At 43.7% G+C, this 26,033-nt stretch overlaps 1 protein-coding gene across 1 annotated transcript in view; it reads right to left on the bottom strand.

Annotated features, from left to right (window-relative positions):
- Window positions 1-9,466: 9,466 nt before the first annotated feature.
- The window catches only part of Ptprt (protein tyrosine phosphatase receptor type T), a 784,117-nt gene continuing 767,550 nt past the window's right edge, over window positions 9,467-26,033 (bottom strand). Inside the window, exons 29-32 of the mRNA XM_042055120.1 lie at window positions 14,761-14,886; window positions 13,434-13,597; window positions 10,398-10,533; window positions 9,467-9,520 (exon numbers count right to left, since the gene is read on the bottom strand). Coding sequence (XP_041911054.1) covers window positions 9,467-9,520; window positions 10,398-10,533; window positions 13,434-13,597; window positions 14,761-14,886 — 480 coding nt within the window. The remainder of the gene's footprint in view (window positions 9,521-10,397; window positions 10,534-13,433; window positions 13,598-14,760; window positions 14,887-26,033) is intronic.

Raw genomic sequence — 26,033 nt, 5'->3', positions numbered from 1 at the left:
TTCTCAGTGTCATCTATTACATTTTTGACCCCAAAAGAATAATTATAGCAGGCAGAATAAGTGAGATTAACATGACCAAGGACAGAGTGGCAAGGATAACTAGCTGGCAGGACACCAGGTTTCCCAATCAGGGCCAAGCTGGAAAGCACGGGTTTTTAGGCTCTGGAGCTTTGGAGGGTGTCTTTTTGGGACTACATTTAGGCCCCTTAGGCAGAGAAGCCCTGCCTCATTGCCAACGTTGAAGGGGAACCAAATGAACCATGGGCTCTAGACCCACGGCTTGTGTTTTCAGGACACACTTGGGTCTGGATACGGCCAAAGACACTGGGACTCAGTAAACTCCAAAGAGGGGGATTTTGTTTCTTCTGTTCTGCTAGCAAATGTATAGAATATGCATCAAACTCGCAGGTTAGCAGCTTCACCTTTGAGTTGGCTTGTCCCCTTTCCTCCTGGGCTCCTCTCCAACCCCTTCTAATAGCAACATGTGTCCTCTCCGGGAAAGAGAACACTACTAGGTTGTCCAGTGCCAAGTGGTGAACCTTGAAAATATATATACAAGTCACATTATATGGACTCAAGAGGTTATATATTGAAATATATGTCTATATACATAAATGTGTGTATATACAAATATATATATATATATATATATACACACATCAATGCAATAACAACTGATTAAAAAAGAGGTGTCATGAAATTAAACCGTGAGGAGGGGTATATGGGAGGATTTAGAGAGAGAAAAGTGAAGGGGAAAATGTTGCAATTAAAATACTATCTCAAAAAAAATGCACGCAATAACTGTTTAACTTGAGCTTGTGCTGCAATCGGTAGAGGACACCATTAAACACCAGCAACCCGGCATGTTTTTGTATCTTCCAAGAGAAATGAGTGATGCAGGTGACTTTGAGATTAGATGTTAACAGGTGAACCAGACACCATTGGTAGGATGGCTAAACTAAAGATTTTTTTTTTTTTTTTTTTTTTTTTGGAAAATTGACGAGAGGCCCTTACGAAGAGGAAGAATCACTGCTCCTGATCCTAAGTATTTCAAAGAGTTCAATTTGCTCACAGGATGCTGTATGCATGTTTCTTTCAAGCAAAGGCTAGTTAAACATTGTCTATCATGCACCTTCCATCACCATGAGAATCATATGCCCAGGCTAGGTTGCGGGAAGCTGGTAAGAGGTACATAGAACATGGCTATACCAGCCAATGTGCCTGGCCTTGAGCAGAGCCCCAGGATGGTGAATGTATAGGAGAACCCTGCTGAGTTCGAATCCAAGATGAGTGCTATAAAAGGCTTGTATCTCTGAATTTTGTTGCTGGTTTTTATGTAGCTGGAGCTAACTGACAGTTTGCTACATGAGTAGTTTGCTAACAGGCAGACTCTGAAGTTTTGATGTAGGACCTCAAAGTGTGCATGACTGAGAAGATGGCTCAGTGGGTAAAAGCATTTGCCAGGGAAGCGTGAGAACTTCAGTTTGGATGCCCAGAGCTCACACAAACCCGGATGCAGTGATATACACATACAATCTCAGTGTACTGATGCAGAGGGGAAGGTGGAGGCAAGAGAATCCCTGGAAGCTCTTGGGCCAGCTATCTTGGCACTTGCACTGGTGAACAACAAAAGACCACTTCTCAGACAAGGTAAAAGGTGAGGGTTGACATGTTGTGCCCTGGCATGTGAACACACATACATGTGCACATACACACACACACACACACACAGAGCACACACTTACAGAGAGACAGAGTGACACTTTAAAAATATTTGCTTAACAAATGTCCCATTGATTCTGAAGCCAGTATTCTGAACCACAGTCAAAGACACGCTGCTTTAAATACTTAAAATACGACCCTTCTACTAGTACAGTGTACACTTATGGAAAAATCTCTTGATACTCTTATGCGTCAACTTTCTCATTTGCATGCCTTGTGCTATGGTTGTAGGGTTAAAGAGGCAAATTACAATAAATCTAGCTGATAGTAGTACCTTTAATTCTTGCATTTCAATTTGTCTCTTCTCATCTCCCCCTTACTCCCAGGAAGACACAAGTGTGAATATCTTAGGAAAACATGAATTTCAGGGTCACAGCTTTATTGTATAGATTTTTTTTAACACAGCCATATTACAAACATTGTCAGGGAACATTTACAAGAATAAATAAGATGGACTTGCAGGTGTAAAAAGATTACACGTCACTTTAATGTACAGTCAAAAAATATATCTGATATTCATTGACCTGACATTATTTACCTTCTGTTTTTTGAAGCTAGAACTGGAAAGAAAAAGGAAAAAAACAAGAAAACAAAACAAAAAAAATCGACAGCACAGTGCTGGTTTTATTTTTTGAAGTTGATTTATTTTGTTTTCTCTTCTCATACGTGCTTTATCTATCAAACACCCAAACTGTACAAGTGCAGGCCACTGGAATTTGTGGAGGCTTCAAATAGTGTGGAGACTTTGGTCTCATGTGATATCATATGCCACACGGGTATCAAAATGTTAGCCTCCCTAGTATAGACTGGGGACCTCATGATAGTCCCTGGAGAGCTGTACTGGTAGCCACTAGCCAAGGCAACCATAGAAGCTATGACTGGACCTTTGATTGGCTACTAGGATATAGAGTGGAGAGAGAAGGTAGAATGTGATTTTGAGCCTGATTGCAAATATGAGTTAACCTGGGCTATTCCAAGATCCTGTTGGTGATAAAATGTATGCATTGGGAATGACTATGATCGGGTGTCCACAGAATCACTGTGCTTTTGAAATCGTTTCCTACAAGCCTTGAGTAGGGACTGAAGGCTGAATCAACCCTTGGAGTTAGCAGGAAGTGAAGTCTTGTGACGACTCCTGCCTGGACCTTTATTGGTTCTGGCTGTCACCGAGAGCCTTTATGGCCAGTGAGTCTGGGTGATGGCTGTCCTTTTCAGTAAGCATCAGATGTATGGCCAAGGAGCTGCTCCCTGTGATTGCGGTAACCATACACAGCTAGGGCTGCCTTTTGATTGGAAAGCAGGGAGGCTTCCACCTCACAATCCAAGCACCACCTGCTTAGCTTACAGTTTGCAGGGACCGGTTCAAACACGACTCTCACTCTGCGGGGATTTGCCCAGCAAAGGTGAAACTGACTTTGAAGTCTATCACAGCAATGCTGCTTCTGCACTTTGCTCCAGCAGATGGAGAAGCCCAGCTTCCGCTGGGAAGCATGAGATGGTTAGCTAGCCTCTCTGGCAGTCGTCAAGTTCCTTCTTACAGGCTCCGTTTCTTCAGTCATCTTAGCGTCCCCCATAGGAGTCACCAGGGTAGCAAACTCTGCTTGACTCTATCTAAGCATCTGCAGTCTTATGAAGATTATGGATACTGGTATCCTGCCTGTCTCTTCAGGAGGGTGACATTTTTCTAGACTAACATGAATATGCACGCAAAGCCCTTAGAAATTATCCTCACTGAAGAACCATGACCCACATTAGGTACCCTCCATGGCCCAGATCTCATACCCTTACTTTGCTAATATTCCAGGGCCCCTAGGCTTTATATTCTGAACTTTCCAACAAAGAACCAGAGTCTTCATTTTACCATCTAGAGTGGTTCTCAGATCCAGAAGGAAGCCTTATGGTTAACTGCCTTCCAAAGTCTTTTCTAGAAGATTGTCTTCCATCCCAGTCCTTGACTGTCTCCTGTACCAGCTGCAGTGGACCACTACTAAGCTCTTAGGTGGATCCATGCTTGGTAAAGGGGTAGCAGGTTTGGGGGTACTATCAATGTGGATGCTGACTCCACCTGTGGGGCACCTAATATTCATGGATGGAATTTAGTGGTGAATGTGGTTCTTTGACAGCTTTTCTACCCCTTGTGGACATTGCCAGGAGGTATGCAAGTGGTGGTCTTGGTCTCTATAATACAGTTATATAGCCACTGTCATACAAGATTCTACCCATGATTATCGAGAAACTCAAAGAGCCTATTCTCATACATAGAAATGACAGAGATATTTGTGGTGTGTTCTGAGGATCAGCTCCATGACCCGGAAATATGTGTCAGAGAAAACTAAAGTTAGATCTATTCCTTTTCCCCCACTGTCAACCAACTCCTCTCTCTCTCTCTCTCTCTCTCTCTCTCTCTCTTTCTCAAAGGATGGGATTTCAAAGGTGACAACATGTTAGGTAAAGGGAAGGCTCTGAGTTTTGTAGTTTTTGATATTTTGATATATATCTAGAAACGATCTCACACAGGGAACCCACACAAACGAGGTTGAATCTCAGTTGGTCTATAGTTGAATTTACTTTTCCCATTTTTCTGCTCTACGTGGCTGTATGTTAAAGCTGACAAGAGGCTAAGGAGGGCCTCACATTGATTGGTCAGTGGGGAAAGGCAAGTCAGGGCTTTCAAATGACACTGTTATCTCTCCATTTTTATCTTTTGTCTTGTCTATTGGTTTGGGTTGGTGACTCATTCTTAAGTAACTCAGCTCAGTATAATCTATTGACTTTATGGCATAGGATCAGCACCCTGTTCATGTTGAGCCTTGGATCTAGACATATGTTTTGCAGTACGGAACTCGTTTTAGCTTGGTGCTGATGGTTAGTAGGGGTGGCCAGCTACAGGCTAATGAAGGGTGACTTTCTTTATTCTATCCCCCACATCATTTATCACTCAGCTCCACATCCCATAAACATCCCTTGCTTCTGAGAAAACATTGAGTTTCATTTTGCCTTCCTGTTTTCCTGCCCTAGCCTTCCAGATTAACCACTTCTAACCTAGCCAAGGATTTTTGCATGCTTTAACTTTTCCATGCTTTGTTCAGCCTGATAATTTAATGTCCCAAAATGGTAAAGTTGGAGTTTAAACTAAAGAGCAAGCTCTTATCCTACTTACCATGGTGTACCATGCTATAGTGATCTGTACTTCCTAGTGGTACCTGTCTGGAGTGCTGGATGCTATAGGAACCCAAGGATTGTATAGAGCTAAGTGAAAGGTATTTAAGATTCCATATGCTTGTATGACATGTGTCCTAAGATTTGTCCACATCAGAAGCCATGGGACTCTACTTAGACAATAGGCACTGCTCAGTAGTCAAGGATCTTCTGAGTAAAGCTACATCTTGTTTCTCCTTTGTCTACTGCGTTTTGTGGGATCAACCTTCACCATGCCAGGTAGGTAAGTCCTCATTATTCTAGTCTGTCAGTAGGTACTTTGCAGAACCCTCTGTAAGAAGAAGAGACCTAAGCTGAATGTCAGGAGCAGTGCAGTCAGGATATGCATACAGCAGTGACTGTGCCTAGAGGAGTATAAGTTGATGTGAATTTGTGTGTAGAATTGACCTCGGGAGGAAGGAACAAGACTAGGTCCTATGCCTTGGACAGAGATATCATTCCCCAAGGTCCATCAGAGAGATGCACGAGATAAAGGGTATATATATATATATATATATATATATATATATATATATAATAGTCATATTTAAACTACGGAGAATAAATTAGCAATTGGAATTCAAATATGTTATGAATGTAAAACATGAGTCTCTAAAGAAATTTGAAGCTGACCATTGCCTTCACTGGGCGTCACCACTATCCACTGAGTCATTAGTTTCACTCCTGTTTCTGTTGTTAAGAGTAATCATGTGGGAAAATCCCAGATACCATGGTGGAAGAATATTGTCTCTGTGCTCAGAAAACCAGGTAAAATTTGCTCATATGGGCAAGTGAGTTCTCCCTCTGGAGTTTTTTCCTCGCCAGAAAAGTAGCGATGGGTCACAGACTCTTCAGAAGTGTCGGAAGAGTGAACTCATGGTTTAGAGTCTACAGTAGAGTCTGCTGGTTCCACAGAGTAGGTGACATTGATTGCTTAGTCCCTCAGTGAGGGTAAACACCTGAAGCAAGTGGCCTCTTCCATTCCTATAAAAAGGGCTGTGTTATGGCTGTCTAGAGGCTGACAGGCCCGTACCTCATCCATGATAAACCTATCAGTAGGGGTAAGATAACATGATGTTGAAATTCAGGTCCAACCTGAAGCCATGTGGGCCACAAACACACCCAAGTGAGGACAGTTGATGGTATCTCATTTATATCTTATGCTTTCTCCATTTAGATTCCAATAGAGACCAATAGGAAGATCTTGCTAAGCAAGGATTCTCTTTGGCACCCTTTCGTTGCTCATGTAAAGATGAGCTCATTCTATAATAGAAGTGAGACGAGACTCTTGGAAGGTGGATTTCCCTGGGAGGTTTCCTGGGAGAAAATACCTTATAAATTCCTTAGACCATCTTCATTTCATCTAAGCCCTTCTGCATGTTTTCTACATGAATCTGAAGAATGTCATTTCTGTCCATGTGCCTCATTTTCTTTTTGTGCACACTGACCTAAGACCACTTTCTTTGAGGGTGACTGGGTTATGAGAAAATAAGGGGATGGGCTAACCCTTGATGAGTTCCCTCAGCATGGCCTGAATTTTCACACATTTCTTTCCCCCTGAAGTTACTCTTCAAATTCCCATCGTTTGAAATGATAGAGGCCACTGTCATCTTTATCTTTCAGCTCTTTCACCCCTTCCTCAGCAGAATGAATTCTAGGATTTCTGTGAAATAATCCCTCCTCTGTCCGCTCCCTGTTGGAACTGGCCAAGATCTGAGAATATAGCATGCAACATGCTAATTGGTTATGCTACGGACTCCTGCAGGCTATAGGGAAGTCCATTTGTAATAGGAGACAAGAGCCACAGGAAACCAGAAGGACCAGTAGGGGCTGGGGCCTGCGGATAGACTCAAATCTACCTGGTAAGAGGCCCATCAAAGGAGAAGAATGAATCATGGGACCCCTTTGCTTGCCTTTGCTTTGAGATGTTTTCTTTTGAACCTCTAAAGTGACAGCCTTCCTTGATCAAGTCTGGTGTTCTTGGACTTCTAGAGAGCTCCTGGGCTCATGCCAATGGAAGTTGACTTCCTGGTTTCCTTTTATATCTTGTACTTGGAGGTTTAGAGGTCAGGATTGTTGACCCTGTTACACGGTAGAGCAGAGACCTGGTGTTTTACACAAGAGCTGAGTTTCATGATCCACTCCATATTTGTTCCAGCAACAAAATAATGAACACACACACACACACACACACACACACACACACACACACACACACACTTACTCACAGGTAACATTAAAAGCACACGCAGAGGAGGATGTTTTCACAGTGTCTGATGAAAGGAAAAGATGCTGTACTACTGGTCCAGAGGACCTTCTCCCAAACCAAGCTGAGTGCATCACTGTTGAGCTCAGCCAGCTTCTTGTTGCCTGCAGGGTGATGACCGTGCTCTTTATATTTCCTCCCTGGCTCTGGCTACCTTCCTGCTATTATCCCGGTCCTGTTCTATTCTAGCTGGGCTGACCTCCCACCATCTGTCCCTCCTGATACTTTCTCACTTCTCTTTACCATTGTGCACATTAACCCCCTTGGCTTGAATTTCCTTTTTTTCTGTTCTATCTGTTGAGACCCAGCTGGAATGGGTGTTGCTAGGCAGAGTGAGTTACTCTCATGTCTAGGCTCATTGAACGTTTGTATGTTCCATTATTACAATGTGGCTCAACTTTCCTAGTATACAGTGAGCCTGAAGGGCAAGATGCGTACCTTATTGGATTCTGTGTCCCTCATACTTTGCGGCTAAATCAGTCTGCAAGATAGACCTTTCTAGACCCCTGGCTATTAAGGCTGTCAAATATTGTGGCTCAGCCCAGGCTAGAGAGATTCCCAGGCTGGCTCCCTTGTACCCTGAGGGAAAATGAGAATTGTTTTTAGCAATGAAGAAATTAGATAAGATTAGCTTTCCCGGGGAACTGGGAATGAGTTAATAAAAATATTTCCGAAAGTTTGGGCTACCGAGAAGAACTGGTAGCAGAAAGAAAGAATTAAATTTTCTGCTCATGGACTTCTCTCTCTGCTCAGAAGTTTCTAGCCTTATTTTTCTTCCACTAAATAACTGTGTGGCTGAGAAAGCATGAAGAAAATGGCAGGGAGGCTTCATTGCCATCACTTGTCTTTTTGAATCCCGAATTCCATCACTGAAGAAGGTGCTCAGGTTTCTTCAATTACAAAATGGAGGTGATGCAAACCCTTTTCAGGGGTGAGATGAGATGTCATATGGGAGGGGATAAGTATGGCACTTGGCTTGCAGGAAAGCTTCACAAATGTTTTCCTTTTCTGAATTTACTCATGCTTTGGGCAAGACTAAGAATCCCAGGAGCTAAGCCTGCTTAATATATTAGAAACCAACCTGGGGGCCACAGTAGCCATTTTCAAAACAGCAGTTGGGTTTCTTTAGGAAAGTGTTCAGATTTGGAGAGATAAATTATAAAGCTGTTTCTGTATTTCCCCCCAAACCAGGGACCAATCACAGGGATGCCACTTCACTTGTTCAACGGCTGTGTTATCAGTGGGACTTTTCAAGGGAATGGCCAGGAATCATGATAAGCCCAAGAAACGTATCTTACAGCCACACACTCAAACTGCCATCCTCCCTTTTTCTTTTCTTCCTTTTTTTTTCTGACATAAGAGAATACAGGATTTATATTCTCATACGGTTTCTTTTCACATGTACTTGGGAGAACAATCAAAGCTTTTCTTGTTTGTCTTTCATACAGAAAGTACCACCTAGGGAGCACAGGGTTATACCATACAGGCCAGTCAGAACCTGCCCAGAAGAGTGGCCCTTTCTACAAAGATAAAAAAAGGTACTGCAACATTTCCTATGAATCCTCTCCCCCTACAGACTATGGAAAAGCAAAGGAAACCCTTGCCCAAGTATGACGTGGAAATAGCTGGTTGGCCAGGAGAATACAGAAGGTCAGGTCTTGGCTGGAGATGGTAATCATGAGTCAAACCCAGCACAGGTTGGGTGTGAGATGAAGAGGAACCCTGATATGGTCTAGGGGTTATCCAGAAGTCACACTGATACAGACTGGCAAGTGTCTCATGCCAGAGACCCTTGTAGGAGATTGTAGAACCCAATAACCCAGTGATCCCCCAAACTACTGTCTTTTGCAAGATAGAATGGAGAAGAACTTCCACCCCCAGTCCTCCTAAGGACAGCAAGGGAAGGGCTGGCCAGCTCCCCATACCCCAGCACCCGCACAGTCAGCTCGTCATGAAATTGACAAACTCAGAAAACAAAAGCAAGAGGTCTGGGGATTGGAAGTCCAGGGCCTTGCTCGAGTGTAAACTTCTGTGGGCCCCATGTCATCAGGTGTAGAAGGGAAGCTCGGGCCCCGTCACAGCAGCATCTCCCACAGTTATGGAAGACCCGCCAGAAGCTGCAGAGCCCACAGCAGAGCATGAGACCACCAGTCTTCTTCTCGGAGTTGGGCAGGTGTGCCACCTCCGAACTCCTGAGACCAGTCATCGTCAGTCACAGAAAAAGAGGGTCAGCTGCAACAAACAGCCTCTGGACTCTGGCAGGTTTCCCATCCAACTGGGCTAAAAGGAGCTTAAATATTCCAGCGCCACCTCATATACAAATTTATACTGTTCCTGAGAGGAGAAGAGAGATGGAGACAAGAGAGAGATAGAAAAGAAAAGAATGCATTAGAAAGGTAGATTTTGGAGAAAACTGCACACACACTGAACATCAAATAGAGATAATCCATATTCCATGTCTAGACAACCTTCAGCATCCCGACTGATGCCTACTTCTATTCACGCTTCCCAGAATGTCCAACTGAGATCATGCCCTTTCAGTTACTACATTGCACACCAAGGCAGAACATGCAAGGGTATATACTGAAAATGAAGATTCTGATTGAGTCAGTTTGGAGTGGGGCTCAAGATTCTGCCTTCTTCACAAATGCCCAGGTGATGCTGCTTCTACCAGTCTCTGGACCACATCCCATGTAGGATCTCACCACTCTTGGAGCAGCTATAAAGACACTTACAGTCAAACTCCTTGATGGGTTGTCTCCACCATTGTACCAGATCTTAACATCTGGACTCTGCCTTCCCGCTAGTTTTACTATCTTTTCTCCAAAGCATCCCAGTTTAATGCTTTATATTGTAAAGTATTAGTGTAAGTGAGTTAGAATAGGCTTGGGCTGAATTGAAAACATAATTCACAGGTTACTATTCTAGAATCCTTCCTTGAAGTCCGAATTAGTGACATTTTAAGGAGCAGGCAGAAAGCAAAACAAAGTAAGTGGACTGGGATTACTCTTTAGATTGCCCTGCAGGAAAGAGAAATTGTTGGGGTTGGAAAGACACAGGAAAAGTGGCAGTATCATCCAGGAGAATAGACTACAGGTATTCAAATAAGACCCAGTTGTTGGGGGTGTGTCCTGTTTACGGACACTGTTTTTTTTCAGGTCCAGGGAACAGAAAGACTTTGGCTGTTGGGTCATGGTTGTTGGCAGCTCACCAGTGTCTCCACCATGTTGGACTTGTTGTTGCGCAGTGTTTTCACGATGTGGAACACGTCGATGATGTTCTGCTGTTGGATCATCTCGCACACACTGCAGATAGCACAGAAGGTTCCGCTGCGGCCGCCTCCATTTCTAAACACAGAGTGAATGGGTGAGCAAATCCCCAGGACCCCCTACTCAGATACATGTTGATCCTAGAGCTGAATCGTGGGAGCAAGGAGTAGTTGTCCTAGCAGACGTGTGAGCAGACAACCATAGAAACTTGAGTTGAGTCATGAGTTTCGGGTTAAATCTCATTGGGACTCTGAATCCTCTTTGACTTTGGGAAAGGCACTTCTTGGTTTGTGTCCTGAGTTTATTTATTTATTAGAGATGTTAGACTATGTGACCTTTGAGTGTTTAGTTAGAATGATGTCTGTTTGGCTCTGTGAACATTTTATAATCATTCCAAGGACACTATTCTACATTCTCAGGGCAGGATGGTATTGTGTCTATGTACATGTGGTACCTACATCCATGCCCCAAAGGATACTTTACCAGACATCCACTGAAAACAATGGAAGTCACTAGGTAGTTGTATTACTATTTCTCTCTATCTTCTAATAAAAACAATAGTAATTTTTGAGTCTTGGGATAGCTAGCCCTGACTTTGGGCTGTGGTCCTGGAACATTGGCTTGGTATATCTAAAACACCAGACTAATTCCACAGTTCTCCTTATAAATCTTGTTTAAATAGGGTCCTACTGGTCTTGGGAATAGGGACTGAGCATTCTTGGAATGGCCATCCTCAGTTGTTCCTTCTTTCTGAAGCTCCATAAATTACCCTTATGGAAACAAGCCTCTTCAGGAACCTACCTGATTCTGAACTTCTGGGCGAGCTGCCAAAGGCAGCTAATGATTTCATGTAATGGTCTGTGTCTAAGGAACATCTGGGCAGAAACGAAGCACTTAGTCAATCTCCCAGATGTTTCACCTACAGGAAATCTAACAACCAGATGTTTCAAATACTCAAAATCATCCTCCCTTAAGTGGTGGGTGCCTGCATTTCAGTGACTGTCATGATGCCTGGGGACCCTAAGGGTGTCCAGTTCTCTATTGGTAGATGACACCCATGTGCTGGTCACCTAGAGCAGGTGAGACATGGGTGAAAATAAGCAAAACCCCCAACCAACCAAAGAAACAACTCCTGCCCCCATAGACTAGGAAATAAAAACACTGGAGTGTAGGAAGCCTTCCCAGCAATGAAGGTTTAGTATATCTTTTGAAACAGAACATAGGACCAAGAGGATGAAGGAAAAAAGATGCGTCATCTTAGGGCCTCATGGAAGTCCTGAGGAATGGACACTGTCTTGTGCTAATGAGGGGACATCTAATGTGTTGGAAGGAACTGGAGGGAGCCAGGGTTGGAAAACAGCCTCTAGTGTCTGTATTATATAGTTAGAGACAGCTTGGCATGTCTGACATCATCCATCAGCCTGAGAAGACACACTAAACAGTATCTTCCTGGAGTCCGTTCAGAATCCTTATACAGAAGCTTCTACAGGTGGGAGCATTTCAGCTCTGAGTGTGCACATGTGTATTTAACCTGCTCTAAGCTCTGGCCTTCCTGACCATATGAACTGCCTATCTGGAAGAAAGTGAACAATTAGCGACTTTGGAAAAGACAACTCAGTTCTGAGGCCAATAAAAGATAATTAATGCCTCCACTCACACCAGAAATAATTATTCTGACGAGAAGATAAAAGTGTGGTTCAGATGTTCTGCAATACAGGATTTTTTAAAAGAGGAGGGACTTTTAGTCATTTCTCTCCAAAATGATGCTCTAACAAGTTAACGGTTGTAGATATCCTGCATACATCTCTTATGACTGCAGATTGTGTATAGGTCTGAGTTCTTCATAGAACCCTGCCCCATGGTAGACTCTGTGACATCTTAAGGAATTGAACTCATGTATTTTCTGCTATGGCATTTGTAAATCTCTCTGTTGGCAGATACATTATTATCTTCTAAATGCTTGAGAACTACAGGCTCTCAACATGATCTACTTCAACATACCCAAATGGACAGATGGGAAAACAGGGGTAACATAATTAAGTACTTTTTAAAAATTTTTGATAATGTAGTTGGCCAGCCACAATCTCTAAGGGTCTTAATCTTTGCTTATCAGAATGTCATGGGGCCCATTTACTGAGCTGTACCCATCCCTAAACAGGAAGCAAAGATCATCCCAGTGGCTAGTCTTAAGCTCACTGTACCTCTTGGGGGACACAGATTCCAGGGCTTTGAAAAATCTATCTACTGGAGTAGTGTCTTCCTCTCAGGCTCTCTGTGTCCCTGTTCCTACCAAGCACAAGGTAAGAGATATCCCAGGAGGCTGACACCGTGAACAAGTCCAAGTCGTCCTCATATTGTCCAAGAGGTCCCCATCCTGCATGCTCTTCATACTCCCTCTTCTTAGATGCAGTGTGGGACAGCAGGCAGTACAGCAGCTCGCAGTCTGGAGAATTCAAACTGAGTTCCTCTTGCTTTCTTCTCTTACCCATCTATGCTTTTAGTTTGCTTACTGCAAAATGATAGTATCTGCCTCGCGGATGGGATGAGGTGATACATTTTAAATGCCTGACTAAATTTTAAATCAAGATAATATAGTACCGTCCTTTTTCTTCTCCTTGAGGAAATAACACAAGGGAGCTCTGGTTAGTGGGACCCACTTTATCCCAAGCTTTCTTGTACTGAGAAGCATGATGCATACACCTCCTTTTAGACAGTGGAACTCACTTCTGTATTGGGAGCACTGGGAAGTGGTCTGCCTACCGTATTCCACTTGAGCAATGTGTCATACAACAATAGTTTACAAAAACTGGCACCTCAGTTTATTAAAGGACTCTAATTCCTTTGAATGTATCATCAATAAATTATATTATAAAGGATGTTGATATGATGCCTAGGACTGGCATATGCAACCAGAAACAATTTCCAATAATCTGTCACCCATTGCTACACTGCTCTGAAGACATCTCTGTGGTACTCACAGGCAGTGGACCACAGTGCGTCCCTCTCTCCCATCGTACTGCTCCTGCCACTTCTCCAGCCGTCGGACCACCTTGAGCAGAGAGCGCTTGGAAGGGGGTGTGTCCCGGTATGCAGGCCAGCCAATATACTGAAGATGCTGGACGATACGGTAACCATCCTGTGGCTGAGAATAAGCATTGTTTAGGGCTATTCTGCTGGGGATGTCTGGGGATACAAGCCTTTCAGATTCCCTGGGGGCTGTGATAGAGTAGAAATCTGCCCCGCCGCTCCATCTACAGAAATCAGACAGAGTGGGGCCTTAGCTGTGCCATCATGGGCACGGAGTGTCTTTACACTTACTGTCATCCCCTTGTGCCTGCTGCTTAAATTCTCTACGCCTTGAAAAGTCCTGCCAATCTTCAAACTCAGTTCAGATTTCCTTTCTTTGGGAACACTTTTCTTGTTCTGCCAAGTAGAATTCTTTCTCTTTGAAGGTCATTAGTTGGAGCATATCTTATTTCTATTTGGTAGTAAACTGAGGGCAGAAACCGAGTACCGTTGTTGGGACCAATTGGAGTCCTGGCCTTCAGCTGCTCTTCCCTGCTAGAGCCTTCTAATTGAAGTTACTAAAAGCTGTGCCTTGCCTAGAGGATCAGAAGATGGGATTTTCACCTGTTGGCCATTGACAACTGGTTATTTACGCCTCCATGGTGCTATTAAAGGGGGCCTTGTACCAGTGATTGGAGGTCTGTGTGTCTGTCTGTCTTTGTGTGTGTTTCCTCAACCTCCAGCCCCTTGCCCGAAGCTCAAAACTGGATTCTAGCACATAGAGAGCAGACGAAGGGGGGGGGGGGGGGGGGGGGGAGCATGGCATACCGTCTCTCTGAGCTCTCAGTAAAGAGCAAGAGTAGTTAGCCATTGTTTCACAGATTTTTAATGTGCCCCTCCAACCCAGGATTCAACCAGTAAGTATCCCTTCATAAGCAACTCTGTGTGGTCCATGTCAATGTTAGTAGGAACTGGTCTAAGGCTCCTAAGATCCAAATGAAGGGTACCAGTGCAGTGTGCCAGAGTGTGGAAGAGCTAATGTCTGGGAAGTTTTGTCTACATGGCTGCTAGAGTGTCAGGAAATAGAGCTGGCAGGCTGGATGCCACTCTGAACATCTATCTGTGCTACAGCCATTGCTGGGTCTGGAGTCGGAATCAGCAGAGACATCACTTCCCTAAGGAAGAGCTTATCAGGAGGGAAGAACAGACTCTTGGCTGGCTCCGTGGGATCCTCTCCCAGCAGCCTCCATCTGTTCTGCAAAGAAGGGGAACGGGGAGCCATGGCGGCTCTGCACTCACCCGAGCCATGTTACAGATACGGAAGATTCTGTGGATGATGTCCTCATCAATGTCTGCGGAGACAAACTCCACCTGGATGGGACCGTAACACCCGGAGGTCTTCTCAGGCCAGTATTGCATACAAAGCTGCAGAAAACCAAACCAAACCAAACGAAACCAAACCAAACGAAAAAACAAAACAAAACCAACAAACAAAAAAACCAGAGGTCACAGGAGGCCAAGGTCAAAGAAGGGGGCACATAAGTGTTCTTTGTCACTGAGCCTTTATTGTGAGCAGGGCACATGGCCAGAAAGGTCCGGTCTTAAGAAGCAAACTGTATGTAACTTCCCTGTTGCAGTACAGGTCCAATTTCTTTGGTTCTAAAATGCTGAAGCTTTGAACGAAGTGGGGGGGGGGGGGCTTAAAAATATTTACTATGCTTACTTCAAATTATTTCTTACTTTGCTGGACCTCAGTCTTTTCAATTGTGAAATGGGGAGAACAGTATCCAGACCTCAGTTTTTTTTAACCTGTGAAGTGGGGAGAACAGAATTTACCTGTAAAGTTGTGCTGGCAGGGTTTTAGTAGCTCCAAGTGAAGGGCAGGCACAATCTGGCTTTTATTATGCCAACCATTTCCAATTCCAGAAAGGTCTACAGTGACTGTTCACAGTCATACTCAGACTGCTTGTTTAACAAAAGTACAGATTTGGGCATCTGACAGTCTTAGCTTCAAGCCCAGGCTCTAATGCTTATGGGTTTTGTTACTCAGATCTCTGCTCTCAGGTGCTAATTGAGGATAAGTGTGTCTCCTTCATACCATAAGAAAGAGCATTTACTTGGTACCAAGAGAGCTTACTGTCTTCCCAGAACTCTTAGAATTGGGAATTACACACATAGCTGAGAGCCAGAGCCATGGTCACCCCTCACTCTAAGAGAGTGCCTCTCAGCTAGATACATTTGTTCCTGTCCCCTAATGTCCGGAGCCAGTTTTGATCATCACAGCTATGAGAACAGGCTAGGGTGCAGCTAGACATACTATAATATTCAGATTACTTCTTGAGAATACTGTCAGTCCAATGCAGTGCTGTGGAGGCCAAGAAACCTGGGTGTGAGACCCTAGGTGGTCTTTTGTTTAAGTCTGTCATCAAAGAGGATGGATATTCTTCTGTGACTATTGATTTGTTGGGTGACTTTAGTGTGGGTGTCTGTGAAGAGGCAACACATGCTCCTTCAAATTTCTGGTCTCTGAGAAGCATGGAGAAGCCCCCTGCCTATCCAGTGTGGTGGTCTCCTCTGAGGGAGGGTTTTCTTGGGAAAGAAAAATTGCTTTTTTTTTTTTGTTGATGATACTGAACTGACAATTTACCCTGGGGAGTCACATGACATGATGAGTTTTATTCTCTCCTCCCTCAAGAACTGAATGATGAAGAAAGAACCAGAGGTAGGGTATGCAAAAGGGGAACATCATATCCTTGCCTTCTTCCCAGTGAAGACCCAAAGGTCTCCCCTAGAGACACCATCATTTAACTTTAGCTGTGATTGCTAGACTATGACCTAACAGCCATAGGAAATGGTTTTGTAAATAAAGTTTTATTGACACACATTTGTTAACCTGTTCTTGAATTGTCTATGACTGCTGCCACGCAGTGCTGCAGGTACAGAACTGGGCAGTTTAGATGAAGACCTACAGTATTTTCTCTGTAGCCGTTCATACCAATCTTTGCCATCTCTTTCTCTGTCAGGGCTTTTTGAGGATATAGGAGATAATTCATGAAAATAAATCACTTAGTACTGTACCAGCTGTGAAATGAATACCTACTTGATATTGCCGGTAATTATTGCATTTATAATTCAATGGTATAGTTGCTGCCACTGGATGATGACTACCATTCACATATTCCTTGGCTTATGATGGGGCTGCACACCCACAAATGCATCATTGGTTGATGACATTATAATGTAGAGAATGACTTTAGACCTGGGGATGTAGATCACAGCCTCACATGCATGAGGCCCTATGTTTAATACCCAGCACTGCAAAAAAAAATACTCAGTACACATAACCTTCAGATTATTGCGGTTCTGCAATGAAGTACTGCATACTGTTAAGGACTAGTAGTTTCTCTGCAGGATGCTGAGATCTCTAGCTTGCCGCCATTACCTAACCGTCACCAGAGAGTACTGCCTATTACTGGTCCAAGGAAGACACCCAAATCAAAATTTATATAGCTTCCATTAAATTTATATCATTTACACAACATTGTAAAGTCAAAATTCTCAAGCTGAATGTCCTGTTATAAGTCAGGAGTCATTCTGCATTTAGATATGAAGAATGTTCCTTCTTACTGCTCCTCACGAATAGCAAAGACATGCAAGGTGATGTTTCATAAGGCATTGGTGCTTGGCTTGCCCAGCCTCTCCACTGGGGGTTAATCAAGTATATTGAGAGAGGAGATGTGGATGTGGGGGTAGGGGAGGAGGGCCGGTCACAGGGGCCTCTGTAGCTGGACAGTCTGCTGCTGCTGAGCTGTAATGACAAAGCTGCAATTTGAACTTCATTTCTCTTTGCCACTGGCTCTTCTGCCTCGCAACCTTCACAGTAATGAGGGACTGGTACCGATAAGTCTGTGGTTGGCCAGAGAAACTGGAATTAATCAGAACTTCCCATTTAAAAAAAATAATTGCCTTTATTGCCTGCATTGAATTTAGCCTTGCCAGAATTCGGCTGTGATCCTGACATGAGGCGCACGGATTTGAGGCACTGGGGAGAGTCTATTACCCCCAATATTTTCAGCCTGAGGAGAATGTGGAATGATGTGTCTCTTTTAATAAGATTTCCAGACCAATTTCTCAAGCTAATAGGTTCTACTATGCCTCAAACAAGAGTCCTATATTTTAGGACACTTCTCTGCATTTGATTTTCCAGGTCACTCTCCCATAATGCCCAGAGGGCTGGAGAAGGTTGCAGGGTCCTTCTAATCCTAAATCGCTGCCATCTTTTCACTTCGGTTCCCTAATTTGTGAGACCACAGCAGCAGCAGTGGGTGACATCGTCTGGGCGACATGTGGGCAGATGTGCGTTTGAGCTGCCAGAGATCATCAGGGTCTCCTCACAGCCCAGCATGCTGCATATAATCCAGAAACAGGAAATAGGAGACAGAAATGTAGGGACACCAAGCACTCTATTCCCAGCGACCCTTCTGGACTTGTACATGATTTTCATCAGCAAAGTATCTTCTCTGGTTGTCTTAAGACCATCTTTGTGTCCAAATGCATGGTTCCATTGAAGCAGAAGCTTCCATTTTGGCTTGAGTATGAAGCACACAAAAAGTAGGGAAATAAACACATTGGAGTTTCCAATTGAAGTATCTTCTATTTCTTTCTTTTAATTTTTACTTATTACTATTAGTATACATGTGTATGTTTAGTGTGTGTGTGTATGTTTAGTGTGTGTGTGTGTGTGTGTGTGTGCGCGCGCACACACACACGTCACTTGCCTTCGGAGTTCAGAAGACAACTTTCAGGGGTTGGCTCCGCTCTCCCGCTGTGTCCACTGGTTCTGGAGGTTGGATTTAGGTTGTCATGGTGTCACTAGCCAGTTCTCCACTGAGCTATCTCACCTGGTCCCATTTCTGTGGTTTTGTTTTTATTTCCTTTCCATTAATTTTCTTTCTTCCTTTCTTCTTCAGTTTTACATTTAAAATATATTTTCCATTCTCCCTTTTTCCCTTCTCATGGCTTTTTTTTTAAGTGGTGAAAGAAGAAAGACAGATACCACATTCCCTTGTGTGCAGCTGGCACTAATTTCTGCAAGTGTGTGGACATGTGGGTGCCTGTGCAGTAAGAGGTCAGGAAACTGGAAAGCTGCTAGGAGAAGAGAACGGGGCTTTAAGGAAGCAGAGTGAGGAGGGTAACGCAACACAGGTGACAAAGGAGAATACTAGGACAGAACGGTACAAATGGGGAAGGAGACTGGAAGTTTGGGGGCTGGAGAAGCACAGGGGGGCATCAAGGAAAACTAAGTTTGTGTGAAAATGCTAGAAACCTGTTACTTTGTATGTTTATTTAACAACAACAAAAATGAATCAACAGGTTTCCTTGCAGTATTTTCAGACATAACTTGTTTTTCTTAAGCCTCCTCCTTCTCCACTCTCCTCCCCACCACCATGCTCCCTCTGTGTCTTCCCATCCCCTCAGCTCCCTTTCTTCAAGCCACAGGGATTCCATCACTTCCAAGTCTGCTTCAGAGCCCTTCTCCCTGCCGTCCCCTTCCTAGGTTCATTACCTATAATCTATATTTACATTAGCAGAGATAAAAATTAAAAACTGGGAGCAGGGCAATGGTGGCACATGCCTTTAATCCTAGCACTCGGGAGGCAGAGGCGGGTGGATCTCTGTGAGTTCAAGGCCAGCCTGGTCTACAAGAGCTAGTTCCAGGACAGGCTCCAAAAAGCTACAGAGAAACCCTGTCTCGAAAAACAAAACCAAACAAAAAAATAAAAATAAAAGCTAGGGTTTCATTTTAATACTTTTTCTCTTGGTAACTTGTCCAGGACTCTTAATTCATCCAGTTTATTATAAGGGGATGTGTGCATCTTAATGTCTCCTTGCACAGGGATGTCTCCAGTGAGTAGGCAACATTAGGCAGCATAACTTAAGACGGGATGAATAAAGGGAAAGATTTTTTTATTTTTCTTTCAGTTTTAGTGTTTTTGAAAATTTATCTTTGGGATTAATACCAAAAAACTTGTCTTTATTGCAAAAATTCCAAAAGAGTCAGCTTGGGGAGCTGTGGAGACAGGCGTCATTGTGGACAGGGAAGTAATCACTTTGCGTATAGGGTTTTATTGAGAGCGATTTAGAAAAATCAAAGAGGATTTTCTCTTTGTAGAAAAATGAATGCAATGGGGGTTCATCTGACGCACCTTCTAATTCTTTTAATTTTTGTTTATTATTATTAGTATGTGTGCATGTGCTGAGTGTGTGTGTGTGTGTGTAGTGTTGTATGTGTGTGTGTGTGTACAAACATGTCACTTGCCTGTGGAGTTCAGAGGACAATAGTGAAGGAGACTTGTGGGGTTTTCTTGAGAGGGAACTGGAAAGTCAAAGAGGAAGAGGCAGTGAAAGGTAGAAGGTGATATAATATGTCATGTGGTCCCCTTCTCAAGCCTCCTAATTATTCCGTTTCTCATAGTGTGCACAAAGCTCGGGGTTTATGGATTTCTTGTGGAAACCCGAGGGGAACTGAGGCTTGCTTGTAAGTGACATGGGGATGGAACAGAGCACATGTGTGGGCAGAGGAACCAGACCAAGACATGCATGTGCCACTGCTGCTTAGAACTTTTGTGGGGTTCTGATAGTTTAAGATCCTAGAAGTACATAGGCTCCAAGAATCCTGCTTGATCCTCTCAAGCCTGAAATCTTGAAGATGCAATTGATCAATTGATCTTGAAGCCACGCTTACACTCAATATTACATGGATATTTTGTAGTTTAATGAAAATATTGACAGTGTCTGATGTGGACTTCCCCTCTGTATGCTGTGAATACCATTGGTTAATAAAGAAACTGTTTGGCCTGTGATTTGGCCAAAGAATAGAGGTAGGCAGGGAAAACTCAACTGAATGCTGGGAGAAGGAAGGTGGAGTGAGGAGAAGCCATGTAGCCCTGCCAGAGACAGGTGCCAGATGGAACTTTACCCCGTAAGCCACAGCCATGTGACAATACTCAGATAAAAATGGGTTAAATTAAAATGTAAAAGTTAGCAAATAAGAAGCTAGATCTAATGGGTCAAGCAGTGATTTAATTAATACAGTTTCCATATGGTTATTTTGGGTCTGAGCTGCTGGGCAGTTGGGAAACAAACAAGTATCCTCCTACTACAAATGTCTTAAGAAAGGTCCGCGAAGATGGGCTTAGCTAATGAGGAGCTTGCCACATAAGTATGAGGATCTGAGTTCGAATCCCTAGAAGCCACAGAAAAAGCTCTATGGTGATGTAATCTTTGTACCAGGGAAGTGGAACAGGAGGATTCCCGAAGCTTGATAGTCTTGCTAAACCGGTGAGCCTTAGGTTTACTGAGAGTTCCGTCTCAAAACAAACAAACAAACAAACAAACAAACCCAATTAGGTGGAGAAAGGTAGAGAAAGGTCTTCAGCATTGACCTCTGACCTCTCTATGCACATGTACATGTGTCCACACGCCTATATTCTCCCAGATATGCTGATTAGAAGTCTGTAGTTTGGAGCAGCTGTTCTTCCCTGCCCCCTCTCCTTTCCTTATCAGCCTAGGAAGGGTAGAGCTGCCAGAAGGGAGGGCCTCACCACTGCAGATGTTCAGAGGGAGGGCCTATGATTGTGCCCAGGAGAGAAGCCAGCCTCATTGTCACCGATGATTTAGAAATGCTCACACTTCTTCCTGAGGAGCAGAGGGGCTTCTGTTGTCTGTTGTCAAAATGAGTTAAACCGAGCAAAAGTCAATCAGCCTTTGTAGACAGTGCAGGAACAGCTGCTCTACATTATTCCACCTGAACACCGTGGCTGCTCAGGCCAGGGAAAGATCTCCTTTGGGAAGGGGGAGGGTGCAAGTTCAGGCATGGAACGCGACAAGTGCAGGGGCAGCCTCCTGCGTTAAACATCTTTTTCTTGTTGATGGAATCTGAATGCTTGTTAGTCTAGTCACAGGGATAGCAAACAGGCACTGGTGAGTTGAATGATAGGAAGCAGATGGGCCTATTCTTGGAAAAAAGTTTCAAAAGTATATTTCAGTGCACCTTAGCTATACCTTTTCTTAAATAAAAAACCTTTGATAAGTAGGAAAAAGGCAGGTAATATCAGAAATGAATGACTCTAGATAGCAGGGTCCTGTGGTCCTCTGGGTTGGGAGTGGAGAAAAGATCAATCCTGGGCCACCTAACAGTGAAGTAAATTATGCAGAATTTATGTAGAGAAATGTAACAGAGCCACCTGAGTTGGTGTTAGAATTCTGGGCCATGATTATAATATTCCTTTAAATAGATTCTGTAAGATTATGTAATTAGCTTTGACACTGTGGCCAGTTACAGACGAGAGACTATGGAAGTAGGTGTTAAAGGTACAAGGGACAGAGAAAGAAACATCTTAGAACTGTGATCAAAGGACATTACATACCTCATCCTCCCACAGCCCTGTAAGTAAGAATGGGATTTTTATATGGCGGATGGAAACTTACTCTTAGGACAGACAAAGATAAACTTTCTCCTGGGAAGGAAAGATAGGGTTTAGGGCATTTCCTACAGGTGCATGGTATGCGTGACGCAGAGTCTGGGAAGCTTTTAAAGAGAAGAATTAAGGAGATAGATAGATGATGATGATGATAGATGATAGATAGATAGATAGATTTGAATTTTGTAGAAAAGGGAACACATTTGAGGGATGGGTTATATCTTAATTACTTTTCTGTTCTGTAATTAAATACACTGACCAAAGCAACTTAAGGGAGAAAGGGTCTTTTTCTGAGTCACAGCTTGAGCACAGTTCACCATGGTGGGGAAATGAATGAGTCAGGAGTTTGGAATAAATGGTCATTCTTTATCCACAACAGGAAGTAGTCAGCAATGAAGTCATACCACTGCAACTCTGTTTTATTTTTGTACTGTCTAGGATTCCAACCAGGGAATGATGCCACCCACAGTGGTCTTCCTATCAACGTACGTAGTTGAGATAATCCCCACTGCCGGGCCTGTGTACCCCTCTCAAGTCATTCTTATCCTATCAAATAGAAGCGCAGGATTGAGAAAGTGGGAGTAGGAGGAGAGGTTGGTGGAGGAGGAAATGGATTTAGCTGACAAGTTTGGAGAAAGATGTGCGGCCATAAGCAAAGGACAAGATGGGATTTAAGAAAGATGATGTATGATATTCAACCTTAAATCATGAAATTGCAGAGATATGAGCCCTACCTTGTTCCCATCCATGCAAAACTAGAACTTTGGAGTGAGTATGTATAACACACTACGCCTGTTCTGTGCTCTACATGTACGGTACTATGCCTGTAATGTACCACCTACACTACGGGATGGTTCACAAACAAGGGCCTGGAGATCGAAACACACAAACACACTGACACAGGGACACAGGTCATCCTTGAATTCCCTAAGAATGCCCCCTTTATTGTGTTATAGGGCAGCTTGCATAGTGCCTTCCCTGACCAATGACCACGCCCTCGCTCTTGGGATCCTTCAGCTGCAAGCAACCAAAAACCACTCCCCTGCTATCAGGGTCTTGTGCTCAGAGCAGCTGCAGACACAGGAAAACAAGTTGTTTTGCTCAGAGCAGCTGCAAGCATAGGAAAAACAAGCTGTTTACAGGAAATTTGGGGTATGCGGGTCCACAGTCCCCAACAAGTATGAGACTGGGAATTCCTTGGAATTTCATAAAAATGTTGGGTGGATACTTGGTTTTTCTCATAGACTGGGGAGAAAGGAAGAGATTTGGCAACTTGGCTGACATTTGGGTTATGAAAACTGACTCAGAGCAACACAGCATGTGAACATCAGGCAAAACCTGAATGACCCCGACTTCCTATTCCAGCATTACCTCCACTATTCTGGGGAGTTAGAGGCACAGTGCCTTGAAAAGGCAGGCCTAGCAGGCCGAAGAACAGAAGGGACATTCTGTGCATTTACTCGGCACGTTAGGCTGTGCTTTCTCAAGCACTGGTAAAATAAATAAATCAATTTTGAGTATTTGTTTTGTGGACATAATGACAACAAACACATTTCTCAAATGTCACCTTGCTCTCTCCTTAGAAGGGAGCGTTTGCCTCCCTCCCTTCCAGAAGCTTTCGCCTGCATGAAAACTTATCACACACATCCACTTATGCTCAGATCCACCCAATTCCCACCTTTCTACCTGTTTTTTGCATCACCAGATCTCAGGCTTTTCACAGTAGGGCCTCAAAACTGGGCAACTAAACTTCTGTATAAGCCGTAAGCTCTTGATTTGCCGTAAGGAAATGTTACTGTCTTCTGGGTGATGGTCAGGAACCAGGACCTAGAAATATGTCTCTAACTGGTATAAACATCTCCATTATCCCTGGCAGGAGGTCATAGGCAAAAAGTTCATGATGGGCCAGGTGATCTTGTTAACATTGCTTCCCTGCTTGGGCTTGGGCTTCCAGATATACAAGAAGGAAACAATGGTTTCCAAAGTAGTGTCTACAAAGTTAGCAGGGAAATTCACTGAACTATATCCAAAGTCTTTGAAAGCAAAATGAGGATTATTCTGTCATCTAGAATGCACGCGGTCTACAGAACAGAAGCTCGCTGAGACAGTAAAAGCCCATGGACCAATAGAAGAAAGGTAACCAATTATGACATGTGGAGAGGGAAACCTTGGAAAATGTTCAAAGACAACTCGGAATACAAAATTCTCTCAAATTTGAACAAGATAAATACTAGAGAACACTTAGTTCCCTAGTATTAGCAACAAGCAAAATTAGGAGAAGTTGCCCATATTCTGAAGCAACCTAATATTCAAGGGAACTGGAAACACAAGTATTTATTAATATGGGGATAGCTATCAGCTTGGCTATCCCCAAATCTGATTCCAGGCTTATAAAAGTGCTCCTTTTTACTGTAATTTTTTCCTCCTGTCACAGATCTTGAGGGAAATGTGATATGCCACCTCTTCCCCTTTCCCCGAATACCATCTCCACCACCCTTCTGCTCTGGGTCTTTCTGCCCCTCAAGCCTCTTATAGATTTCACTTTAGAGGGGTTTTACTTTTGGTTGAAGACAGCCTGAATGGGATTCACCTCCTGCCACAACATGTGTCTCATGGGGATTGGGTGCCTCTCTGGTCTTCTGTTGTGTCTAGGTCCTAGAGCAAGAACTTTATCCAGCAAGCTACTTCCCAGCTCCCAGAGTCTTAAAGAGTTAGTAAAAGGTCTAGGACTGAAGGCAGAGGTTTGAGAATCTTTATCAATAGCTCTCACGGATTCCAGTTCTCTGATCAGTATCTACTTGGAAAACAATACTGTGGCTGCAGATGGCCGATTCAAAGAAGCAGCATAGGATTCAGAGCAAAGGTAGACCAATTCCACAGCAGTACAAGGAAATCAAGGCTCCCAAGAGCTCACATACTCTCCTTGTCCTTATCTTCTTGCATCCTACCTGTAATTTGACCACCCTCCAACAGGAGTGCATAGTCAAACCGCAGGTTGTGCTGTTAGTTTTCTTAGGAGCAACTGAGAGATACTTAGGACCAAAGCAATCCTGTCCACCTTGCTGGCCTGGCCCACATGCTGGGCTGCCTTGGCAGGAGCATGCTAGCAGGCAAAGGTTCACACCACTTCAAAGAACCACCCCTCCAGGTGCTGAAGGCGGCTTTTCTGATGCTCATGCTATAACGTTGCTTATTTTTGTAAGGCTCCCAGCTGCTGTGGTGATGATATTTATATCAATAAGTACTCTATTCATCTGCCGATTTCAGGGGATGTTTGCCAGCTGTGTATGGCAGCCAACCTTGGGGTGCTTCTGAGCTTGATATTTTTACATTCAGAGACTCAAACTGGCTTTGCTGCACCAACATCTGGGCCTGAAAGATCTATCATTCACCAAGGATCTATTCTTGAAAAGGGGGAACTACAGTCAGCGACCTTGACATTCTATGTCCCAAAGTAAGGTTCTTCACAATTGCCATTCTGTTCCCAAGTTCCAATTTTGCAAAATGGGTGTTGGATAAAGAGAAGAGCAAGCATGGACACTTTCATCTGTCTACTGGGGATCGAACCTAGAGGGTCTTGGATGTTGGTCAAGCACTCTGCCATTAAGAAACAACTTTAATGTGCTCATGAGAAGGCTTTTGTAGGTCCCATCTCACTCACACTTCACAAAGGTGAGTTGTTGCCTTACTTGTCCAAGCAGAAGAGCAGGTGGTGATAATTTCTGATTCTAGAACTTGATAGAGAAATTTCTAGAACTCCCTTCTAGGGGAAATTTGCTTTTTCCTACTGTTATCTCTATTCTCAATCCTCCATTCTGCAGGGCCTAAACTTTAGTGTCCTCCTTTGCCTCCCCTCTTCATCAGGCAGCATAGTTTGTCTTCCTCCCTGTGGGATACATGTAGAGTCTACACCATGCTACCACGCTGCTCAAGTCACCATCGCCTGCACCTGACTATTCTTATTGCTATTCTCTGCACTTTTCAAAGTCAAGTGGTGTCACCCTTCTGGCAAATCTGTCTGTGTCTTCCTTTCCTGTGCATAATGAAGTTCCAAGGTCTCCCTATGATCACTAAGCTTGTCTGTGGCAT

This window comes from Arvicola amphibius, chromosome 5 (genome assembly GCF_903992535.2).
Source record: "Arvicola amphibius chromosome 5, mArvAmp1.2, whole genome shotgun sequence".
In the NCBI taxonomy this organism is placed as follows: domain Eukaryota; kingdom Metazoa; phylum Chordata; class Mammalia; order Rodentia; family Cricetidae; genus Arvicola; species Arvicola amphibius.
The sequence above is the reverse complement of the archived record's forward strand: the minus strand, read 5'-3'. Positions and strand labels throughout refer to the sequence as shown.